At 41.9% G+C, this 11,370-nt stretch overlaps 1 protein-coding gene across 2 annotated transcripts; it reads left to right on the top strand.

Moving 5' to 3' along the window:
* The first annotated feature begins 444 nt into the window (after positions 1-444).
* Positions 445-4,042, top strand: rps24 (ribosomal protein S24). Of its 2 annotated transcripts, XM_073834986.1 has the most exons (6): positions 445-507; positions 1,159-1,224; positions 1,306-1,515; positions 2,800-2,913; positions 3,476-3,504; positions 3,966-4,042. In XM_073834986.1, exons 1-5 carry the CDS (start codon positions 505-507, stop codon positions 3,479-3,481), a joined length of 399 nt encoding a protein of 132 aa, XP_073691087.1. In that variant the 5' UTR covers positions 445-504; the 3' UTR covers positions 3,482-3,504; positions 3,966-4,042. The 2 variants fall into 2 exon arrangements, with proteins under 2 accessions (XP_073691087.1, XP_073691088.1); XM_073834987.1 differs by lacking the exon at positions 3,476-3,504.
* Positions 4,043-11,370: the final 7,328 nt, after the last annotated feature.

The raw sequence follows: 11,370 nt of genomic DNA, 5'->3' as shown, positions 1-11,370 counted from the left end.
AAACAAGTTTCAGTTTAAGATTAATCTAAACACCGGTAAATTTTATAGCTACGAGATCACTGAATAGTGTGCGACTGACTCCTAGCTGTAGAAAATCGGAATTTCATAACATTAATCTAATAAATTAAATTACTACTCGTTGTTTACGTAAATGTATACAATTATTAACATCTTAATTGACTGATATTGACTTAATTTAGATAACTGTAACACTTTCGTTCAAAGCAGCCAGTCATGACTTAGAATTAATAACCGTGAATTTATTGGTCTGTGGGTTATGTTTCCATAAACACTTTTTCTCTATTTCAAGTATTTTTTACGTCTTACCTCTTAAATAAAAATGTTTTAAACAGTTACTGTAAACAATTTTAAACACAATGTTTTATTTAGCATCGTTTTTCAGTCAGGCAGTACCTCAATATACTATACCACCGCTCAGGCATATTCTCGGGCACCTACAGGTCCTTCCTTCTTTTCCTCGTCCCTGAGCGAGCCGACGCCAAGATGGTGAGTCCACTGTGGACAAGTGATTATTAAAATCTGATTAAATCTTCTCCATCCAGCGATATTATATTGATATTGTTGCCGTAAAGCACACTACATATAAATAATAACCAACATATTGCATCATTTAGAAGATGCAATATGTACGAACCTTTCGATAGACTGTAGGATGATGGTGTCTCGTTTCATACCATCATGCTACTACTAGCAGTGGCTAGGAGAAGTAAACTGTAATAATATAGTCATGTACGAGTATCCGTAAGTAGAAGATCTATAACATTGGAAAACTGAAATTGTTCCCCGTATTTCGTACTCAGACCATTAAGTTGATGTAGCTAAAAAGTGCTAACCATGGTTTCATGCTCATGAAGAGCAAGTGTCTTATACTGAACAGCTTTCGGTGTGCAGCTATACGAGATTCTCACGTTTTCTGTTGAACAAACGCTAATAAATACAGTTAGAGTTTTCAGTATATGGCTGTCAAATAACTTTATGGTAAGAAATGTGACTGTTATGACAAGAAGAATGAATTCCGCTCTGAGCAGTGGCTTCATCCAAGTTTAACACTAGCCTTTTCAGGTGAACCTCAATATTTCAACTGCTTCAGTGTGTTTTCTTCTTTAAAAGCTTCTAACAAATGTCTCTTATTTGCAGAACGAGACAGTCACCGTCAGGACCAGAAAGTTTATGACAAACCGGCTGCTTCAGAGGAAGCAAATGGTAAGCGTGTGTCAAATTTTGGATGCTGGCTTAATTTACACTTTTAGCATTTGCTCATTCATGATTTTATTATTGTTTCAGGTTGTCGATGTCCTGCATCCAGGCAAAGCAACAGTCCCCAAGACAGAAATCAGGGAGAAGCTTGCAAAAATGTACAAAACCACCCCAGATGTGGTGTTCGTCTTCGGCTTCAAAACTCAATTTGGCGGTGGCAAGACAACAGGGTTCGGCATGATCTACGACTCGTTGGACTACGCCAAGAAAAATGAGCCCAAATACAGGCTGCAGAGGGTATGCTGGTCATGATGCTTGTAGGATTGCGTGATTGATAGAAATTAAAATCGAAAGGTTATGAATTCAGTATGCAGAGTTTTGAGAGTGACCAGAAACGCAAAAGTTTAATGCTTAAGAATGAAGAAATTAAAATGGCCATAGATGTTTGTATTGTATTTTTTACAGTTGTACTGTAAAATTCTTAATCACTTTAGTTGTACAATAGCAATATTTACTTTTTACTTACAGTAGTAAGTTTATAGTAATTTTTCTATAATCACAATTTTGTAGCGCTTTTTTTTTTTTGCAATCTCAGTTTTCATCAAAGGTCCTTTTTGTTGACCCTTGCTGTTTTAGAAAAGCAGTTATGTCAAAAAATGAACGTTGCCTTGTTCGAAACACTACCAGTCAAAGTTTTTGAACAGTAAGATTTTTGTTTTTAAAGAAATCTCTTCTGCTCACCAAGCTTGCATTTATTTGTTCCAAAATACAGCAAAAACTGTACAATTTTGAAATATTTGTACTATTTAAAATAACGTCTTTCTATTTAAATGGGTTTTAAAGTGTAATTTATGTGTGATTTCAAAGCTGATTTTTTAGCATCATTACTCCAGTCACATGATCATTCAGAAATCATTCTAATATATTGATTTGCTGCTCAAAAACATTAAAAACAGCTGAATATAACTTAAGTTTCTTTGAGAAAATTCAGAAGAACAGCATTTATCTGAAATGGAAATATTTATAATGTTATAAATGTCTTTATCATCACTTTTGATCAATTTAAAGCATCCTTGGTAAATAAGTGTTTTATATAATTTCTTTACTAAAAAAAAAAACAATTATACTGACTCCAGACATTTGAGTGGTAAGATAGATGGATAAATGCTGATCTTTGGATCCTTCTATTCAAAGAATCCTGAAAAAAATGTCCTCAACTGTTTAAAATATTGATGATAATGTTTCTTGAAAATGATTTCTGAAGGATCATATAACATTAAAGACTGGAGTAATGATGCTGAAAATGTAGCTTAGATCACAGTAATAAATCACATTTTAAAATGTATTCAAAAAAGTTATTTTTAATAACATTTATTAATTTTACTGTTTTTGCTGTACTTTGGATCAAATAAATGACATTAAAAAACATTAAATCTTACTGTTCAAAAACTTTTGGCTGGTAGTGCATGTGGAGTGATAGTTTTTGTGTTGCATGAGTAAATAACAGCTTTTATAAGTGAACATTAATGTGTTTTATTCGTTACATTTACATGTTTTCTAAAACGGTCTTGTTTTCCTCAGCATGGCCTTTATGAGAAGAAAAAGACATCTAGAAAGCAGCGCAAGGAACGCAAGAACAGAATGAAGAAAGTTAGAGGCACCAAGAAGGCCTCTGTTGGTGCTTCTGGCAAGAAGGTAATGTTCACTTTTTGTTTTGAGTTCTTGTTTAGGATTCAGAGCACTTTTGTTTCTGTTGCCCATCTTGGATGTTTGTTTCGTCATCACTGTCTTTGGTTTTAATGTGTAACTTGTCATCTTTCCTCCTTTGTCAAATGTACATCTGGATTGTAGAAGGTAAATACTTTCACAAGTAGACTAACGGCTGTGGAAGGAGAGTCTGGAGTGATCTGTAAAGTTAACTCCAAGCATTTAGCTGCTATGTTGATGGCTAATGCTATTGACCAGTATGTGATTGAAAGTAATTCTTACAGTCACCTTTGATTAATCCCACTCGAGTAGTGAAACTAGTGTGCTCACTAATAGTGAAGTGCTGGGGTATGTAGTAATCAGTAGAGTAAGCTATATTGCAATTGCTCTCTGAAAGACTAGTCAGAGATTGTTTGTATGGGGTGTATTTTACAATACCCACCATGAAAGTCTATTTCAGAGAGCAATTTTAGAACTTTAATAGTGTTAGTTGAAAGTTCTCATTTTGTCCAATCTTTTGCCCTCTTTTGCCTCCCTCGGATGTTTACAGAAGTGAAAGACTTGAGGTTTCAGGAGAAGGTAGAGTGGAAATCGGCATGGTGTGCTGATGTGATCCACTTTTACCAGTTACTTGAAGTGCTTTGCATGTTCAATCCCAATGCCTCACCTCACTTGCAGATATTTAAAGGATCCTGTGTTTCTAACACGGATAAAAAGATCTGTTTTTAATTTATGTACTTGAATTGTTCCAGTCAGCTTATTTGACTGTTACAAACACTACTAATTTGTAGCATGCTGTGTGTGGTTAGCATTCACTCATTTGAAGTAAACTAGCCACTTGACTGCATGTCTGCAAGTTTGACAGAAGCCACTGGAGTATTTAGAAACCACCTCTCCCTCAGTTATTTTTCCCCTTGAAATGAGAGTTTGTCCTTGGTAAACAATTAGGGCTGGGTAGCTTGTGTATAATAGTTTTGTAGTTTGAGTGTTGAGATGTTATACAAATCTCACTGTAATATGTTTTGTCTTTCCTCTTGCAGTAAGACCTTCAGGGATGACCATCGGCCTGAAAATGTTCTTGTACATTGTCAACAAATAAATTCTTTCAAAAAAAGTGGATCTTGATGTCTGAGTGCTCAATCAGAAATGCAAAATGTCTGTTTTTGCTTGAATGTTTAGTAGCTTATAACTCTAATGATTGATACAGATGTTAAACGTTATATATAAGCTTGGAGGGATTTCATTACACTTTACCAATTACAAACTTTAGATTGGCAGTGTACTGGTTTTGTGGCCTCTGCGTAATATTACTCCCCATAAATGTTTTTTTTACTAGCTGCAGCCATGTTAAATAGAAAGTAATGCTAAAATATACAGGTCCTTTTCAAAAAATTAGCATATTGTGATAAAGTTCATTATTTTCTGTAATGTACTGATAAACATTAGACTTTCATATATTTTAGATTCATTACACACATTTGAAAGTAGTTCTAGCCTTTTATTGTTTTAATATTGATGATTTTGGCATACAGCTCATGAAAACCCAAAATTCCTATCTCAAAAAATTGGCCTATTTCATCCGACCGATAAAAGAAAAGTGTTTTTAATACAAAAAAGGCAACCTTCAAATAATTGTTCAGTTATGCACTCAATACTTGGTCAGGAATCCTTTTGCAGAAATGACTGCTTCAATGCAGCGTGGCATGGAGGCAATCAGCCTGTGGCACTGCTGAGGTGTTATGGAGGCCCAGGATGCTTCGATAGCGGCCTTAAGCTCATCCAGAGTGTTGGGTCTTGCGTCTCTCAACTTTCTCTTCACAATATCCCACAGATTCTCTATGGGGTTCAGGTCAGGAGAGTTGGCAGGCCAATTGAGCACAGTAATACCATGGTCAGTAAACCATTTACCAGTGGTTTTGGCACTGTGAGCAGGTGCCAGGTCAGGTCGTGCTGAAAAATGAAATCTTCATCTCCATAAAGCTTTTCAGCAGATGGAAGCATGAAGTGCTCCAAAATCTCCTGATAACTAGCTGCATTGACCCTGCCCTTGATAAAACACAGTGGTCCAAAATACTTTTTTCGGATGAAAGCAAATTTTGCATGTCATTCGGAAATCAAGGTGCCAGAGTCTGGAGGAAGACTGGGGAGAGGGAAATGCCAAAATGCCTGAAGTCCAGTGTCAAGTACCCACAGTCGGTGATGGTCTGGGGTGCCATGTCAGCTGCTGGTGTTGGTCCACTGTGTTTTATCAAGGGCAGGGTCAATTTTTTTCTCAAGCGAAGCGAGAGCTTTTAGAGCAGGGTTCCTCAAATCTTACTCTGGAGGTCCGGAGGTTTGATTAGGGTTAGAGCTAAACTCTGCAGTGCATTGGACCTCCAGGGTAAGATTTGAGGATCCCTGTTTTAGAGGGTTATGGAGAATTTCAAACTTTAATACAGACACCGGGAAACACAGCAAATGCTGCAAAAGCCAGGAGAGAGGGCTGGCAAAAAGTAGTGAACAAATTAAATGCGTTAGTTACATGTTTAGCCCATGTTACATGTTTTTTCCTTGGTATGTTATTTTATTTATATTTTTATTTTTACATACACTACTGTTCAAAAGTTTGGGGTCAGTAAGACTTGTAATAGTCTTTAAAGAAGTCAAGGCTGCATTTATTTGATTAAAAATACAGAAAAAAACTGTAATATTGCAAAATGTTTTTACGATATAAAATAATGTTTTTTATTTTAACGTACTTTAAAATAGAATTTATTCCTGTGATGAAAAGCTGAATTTTTATCAGCTGTCAGCAGTCTTAAGTGTCACATGATCCTTCAGAAATCATTCTAATGTGCTGATTTATTATTAGAATGATCAATGTTGGATAATATCAACAGTTGTGCTGCCAAATATTTTTTGGAACCTTTGATTTTTTTTTCCAGGATTCTTTCAAGAATAACAAGTTTAAAAAGTACAGTGTTTATTTAGAATATATTTTTTTTATTGATATTATAAATTATAAAAATTACGTTATTGATGGCTAACTGAACCGGACCTGTTATTTCACAATTGTTAGCCGTCACTGGCATTTCTTTTGTAAATAACTAACTTAGACCTTTCACTGAGGTAATGACGCAATAACGTGCACTTGCTAGCCTGTTCCATTTACGTGTTCTCCGAATGCTTAAAAGGAGCCTCGCCTAGCCTCTGAAGGAAGTGACTTGGAAGGACCAGTCCTGCCAAGGACGTATCCTTGACATTGAGAAACACCTATGGAATTGGGTGGGGGGAGGAAGCATTTTGTTTTCCTAGGGGGTCACACTTTTTTAAATATGAGAAACAACATACATTTACCAAAACAACTATTTTAACTGAAATGGAGCAAGTTCTATATATTATACCAGTACATAGTACAACCAACACTAGAACAATTTAAATGAATTAACTAGACGAAAATCTATTTACATTATGCCTACACGCTAACACAATATTTTGTAATTGTGTAATTGTCTTCAACCTTCATATATATAAAAAGACATATAATTATAATAATACTACATTCATGCATTTATTAATGTTATAGTTATTCATATAATGGCTTAAATAAATATATAATAACATAAGTGAGCCCATATAGCATTAATAACAAATTAATAATGATAAACATATGTTGTAAACTGTGAAGCTGAAATTATTGATTTTATATTTTTACAAAATATAAATTTTAGTTTTCACAAAGTTTGCTGCTAAACTGCTTTTAGATCTTTGTTTCAATTACATTCAATGACAATTACATGACATTTATGTAAAGAGTCAGTATTTGCAGTGTTGGCCCTTCTTTTTCAGGACCTCTGCAATTCGACTGGGCATGCTCTCTATCAACTTCTGGGCCAAATCCTGACTGATAGCAACCCATTCTTTCATAATCACTTCTTGGAGTTTGTCAGAATTAGTGGGTTTTTGTTTGTCCACCCGCCTCTTGAGGATTGTCCACAAGTTCTCAATGGGATTAAGATCTGGGGAGTTTCCAGGCCATGGACCCAAAATTTCAACGTTTTGGTCCCCGAGCCACTTAGTTATCACTTTTGCCTTAAGGCACGGTGCTCCATCGTGCTGGAAAATGCATTGTTCTTCACCAAACTGTTGTTGGATTGTTGGAAGAAGTTGCTGTTGGAGGGTGTTTTGGTACCATTCTTTATTCATGGCTGTGTTTTTGGGCAAAATTGTGAGTGAGCCCACTCCCTTGGATGAGAAGCAACCCCACACATGAATGGTCTCAGGATGCTTTACTGTTGGCATGACACAGGACTGATGGTAGCGCTCACCTTTTCTTCTCCGGACAAGCCTTTTTCCAGATGCCTCAAACAATCGGAAAGAGGCTTCATCTGAGAATATGACTTTGCCCCAGTCCTCAGCAGTCCATTCGCCATACTTTTTGCAGAAGATCAATCTGTCCCTAATGTTTTTTTAGGAGAGAAGTGGCTTCTTTGCTGCCCTTCTTGACACCAGGCCATCTTCCAAAAGTCTTGGCCTCACTGTGCGTGCAGATGCGCTCACACCTGCCTGCTGCCATTCCTGAGCAAGCTCTGCACTGGTGGCACTCCGATCCCGCAGCTGAATCCTCTTTAGGAGACGATCCTGGCGCTTGCTGGACTTTCTTGGACGCCCTGAAGCCTTCTTAACAAAAATTGAACCTCTTTCCTTGAAGTTCTTGATGATCCTATAAATTGTTGATTTAGGTGCAATCTTAGTAGCCACAATATCTTTGCCTGTGAAGCCATTTTTATGCAACCAAATGATGGCTGCACGCGTTTCTTTGCAGGTCACCATGGTTAACAATGGAAGAACAATGATTTCAAGCATCACCCTCCTTTTAACATGCCAAGTCTGCCATTCTAACCCAATCAGCCTGACATAATGATCTCCAGCCTTGTGCTCGTCAACATTCTCACCTGAGTTAACAAGACGATTACTGAAATGATCTCAGCAGGTCCTTTAATGACAGCAATGAAATGCAGTGGAAAGTTTTTTTCGGGATTAAGTTAATTTTCATGGCAAAGAAGGACTATGCAATTCATCTGATCACTCTTCATAACATTCTGGAGTATATGCAAATTGCTATTACAAAAACTTAAGCAGCAACTTTTCCAATTTCCAATATTTATGTAATTCTCAAAACTTTTGGCCTGTCACGTTGAGAAGGAGGAGGTCAGGGTCCAAAATGCAGGGAAAGGATTTTAATGAAACAAAACACAAATAAACAGAAACAAAAGGCCAACACGGCACAACACAACTAGAACAGAAAATCAAAACAGGAAACACGGTCTGGAATCAGGAACAGGGAAACACACACGAAGACAATGCAGCCAGAATGAGCAGTGAGACATGAGAGTTCTTATAGACCAGATAATAGTGAGCAGGTGTGAGTGTAATCAGTGCTAATGACAAGACAGGAGTGAACAATCAGGGAAGTGCAGTGCAAGGGCAACAGCGATCTCAGGTGGCTGAGGGAAACCCCACAGCCCAGATCATGACAGTACCCCCTCCCTACGGAACGGCTCCCAGACGTTCCATAAGTCTGGAGGGAGGAGGAACGGGGGAAGGCGAATCAGGGGGAGGGATGGCGGGCCAGGCATGTGCAGCGGACCTCACCGCCAGAGGAACGCGAGCTGGCCTCGCCGCCAGAGGAACGTCAGCGGATGCCACCGCCTGAGAAACGTGAGCTGGCCTCGCTGCCAGAGGAGCGTCAGCGGACGCCGCCGCCAGAGGAACGTGAGCTGGCCTCGCCGCCAGAGGAACGTGAGCTGGCCTCGCCGCCAGAGGAGCGTCAGCGGACGCCACCGCCGCCAGAGGAACGTGAGCTGGCCCCGCCGCCAGAGGAACGTGAGCTGGCCCCGCCGCCAGAGGAACGTGAGCTGGCCTCGCCGCCTGAGGAACGTGAGCTGGCCTCGCCGCCAGAGGAACGTGAGCTGGCCCCGCCGCCAGAGGAACGTGAGCTGGCCTCGCCGCCAGAGGAACGTGAGCTGACCTCGCCGGCAGAGGAACGTGAGCTGGCCTCGCCGCCAGAGGAACGTGAGCTGACCTCGCCGCCAGAGGAACGTGTGCTCGCCCCGCCGCCAGAGGAACGTGAGCTCGCCTCGCCGACAGAGGAACATCAGCGGACACCGCCACCAGAGGAACGTGAGCTGGCCCAGCCGCCAGAGGAACGTGAGCTGGCCCCGCCGCCAGAGGAACGTGAGCTGGCCTCGCCGCCTGAGGAACGTGAGCTGGCCTCGCCGCCAGAGGAACGTGAGCTGGCCCCGCCGCCAGAGGAACGTGAGCTGGCCTCGCCGCCAGAGGAACGTGAGCTGGCCTCGCCGCCAGAGGAACGTGAGCTGACCTCGCCGGCAGAGGAACGTGAGCTGGCCTCGCCGCCAGAGGAACGTGAGCTGACCTCGCCGCCAGAGGAACGTGTGCTCGCCTCGCCGCCAGAGGAACGTGAGCTCGCCTCGCCGACAGAGGAACATCAGCGGACACCGCCACCAGAGGAACGTGAGCTGGCCTCGCCGCCAGAGGAACGCGAGCTGGCCTCGCCGCCAGAGGAACGTCAGCGGTCACCGCCGCGTCCGGAACAGAGAGAGCGGTCAACGCCGCGTCCGGAACAGAGAGAGCGGTCAACGCCGCGTCCGGAACAGAGAGATCACCGCCGCGTCCGGAACAGAGAGAGCGGTCACCGCCACGTCAGGAACAGAGAGAGCGGTCGCCGGCGTGTCCGGAACAGAGAGCGGTCACCGCCGCGTCAGGAACAGAGAGAGCGGTCGCCGCCGTGTCAGGAACAGAGAGAGCGGTCACAGCTGCGTCCGGAACAGAAATAGCGGTCGCCACCGCATCAGGAACGGAGATAGCGGTCGCCGCCACATCAGGAACGAAGATAGCGGTCGCAGCCGCATCAGGAACAGAGATAGCGGTCGCCGCCGCATCCGGAACGGAGATAGTGGTCGCCGCCACTTCGGGAACAGAGATAACGGTCGCTGCCGCGTCAGGAACAGAGATAGCGGTCGCCGCCGCATCCGGAACGGAGATAACGGTCACTGCCGCATCAGGAACGGAGATAGCGGTCGCCGCCACTTCGGGAACAGAGATAGCGGTCGCTGCCGCGTCAGGAACAGAGATAGCGGTCGCCGCCGCATCGGGAACAGAGGTAGCGGACGCCGCCGCCTTCCCGCGGAAGAGCGTCTCCGCCCCCGCCGCAAAGTAGGGGCGCATCTGCGCAGCCTCGGCCCTATAGGCATCCATCTCCGCCAGGCAGGTGTAAATGTACTCGAAACGAGCGGCCGACGCCGCCTCGAAGGACATCCCTGCCGTCTCGGGAACAGAACGGGGGGACGCTGCCTCCTTGAAAAAAAAATTCCTCCCCGCTGGACCCATTTGTGCTGGCTGCATTCTGTCACAGATCACAGAGGAGGTCAGGGTCCAAAATGCAGGGAAAGGATTTTAATGAAACAAAACACAAATAAACAAAAACAAAAGGCCAACACGGCACAACACAACTAGAATTGAAAATCAAAACAGGAAACACGGTCTGGAATCAGGAACAGGGAAACACACACGAAGACATTGCAGCCAGCATGAGCAGTCCCAGCAAACATTGGTCTGACGGCGACGTCCTGTCCCTGGCCAAAAATAGTCGCGGTAGGACGACAAAATATGCAAAAAAAATTAACACAAAATATTTCTTAAAAATGCATTCAGATGCATTTGTACATGTCTACAATTATATGTGGTTGCATGTAAAGTTGTTACTTTGACTTTTAGCTGAGTGTAGTTCAAAATATACCCGGTTGTGAAAGGACGTCCAGCAGGTGACGTCTTTTACACGTGCATTTATAGTCCATCGTCAACCTCTATAAAATCCTTATGAAATATGCAAAAGCAATTGTGCTTACATTCACATTCACATTGGCATACTACAGTAATTAATTTAAGTGCCCAAAGTAGTTTCATAAGAGGTTGTTAATAGACGTCCACTGACGTCCTTTAAACGTTTAGTAAGACCCATGCAAACCAGCACGGAAATCTTTATTTAAAAAAACTTCCATTTGTTTTACATCTTGTTTTATGTCAAATTCTATTCACAAATTGCTTGTAGTTAAGTGTGAAATCACTGCATTTACCCATTATTCCACCAGTTTCCCATACATTACAATATGATTTAATTATTTCGTTTTTAATGATTAAATATATATAGGCTATATACATAAGTAAGTCACAATTTAAAGTCTGAGCTGGATGCAAAAACTGCTGCCAAGATATTGTTACAAATCTCATATGGTATCTCTATAGCAGATTATCTCGCGATATGACAGTTTGTATACTCAAAATTCCAGATCAATAGGTGGCGGTAATGCATCTTTTAATGCTGGTTTGGCAAAATCGCCAAAAACACCAGAAGAAGAGGAGTGAGCCGTAACGTACACCAGGAGA

Source organism: Garra rufa, chromosome 2 (assembly GCF_049309525.1).
Source record: "Garra rufa chromosome 2, GarRuf1.0, whole genome shotgun sequence".
Lineage (NCBI taxonomy): Eukaryota > Metazoa > Chordata > Actinopteri > Cypriniformes > Cyprinidae > Garra > Garra rufa.
Note: the sequence above shows the minus strand (reverse complement) of the source record. Positions and strands in the feature narration are given on the sequence as shown.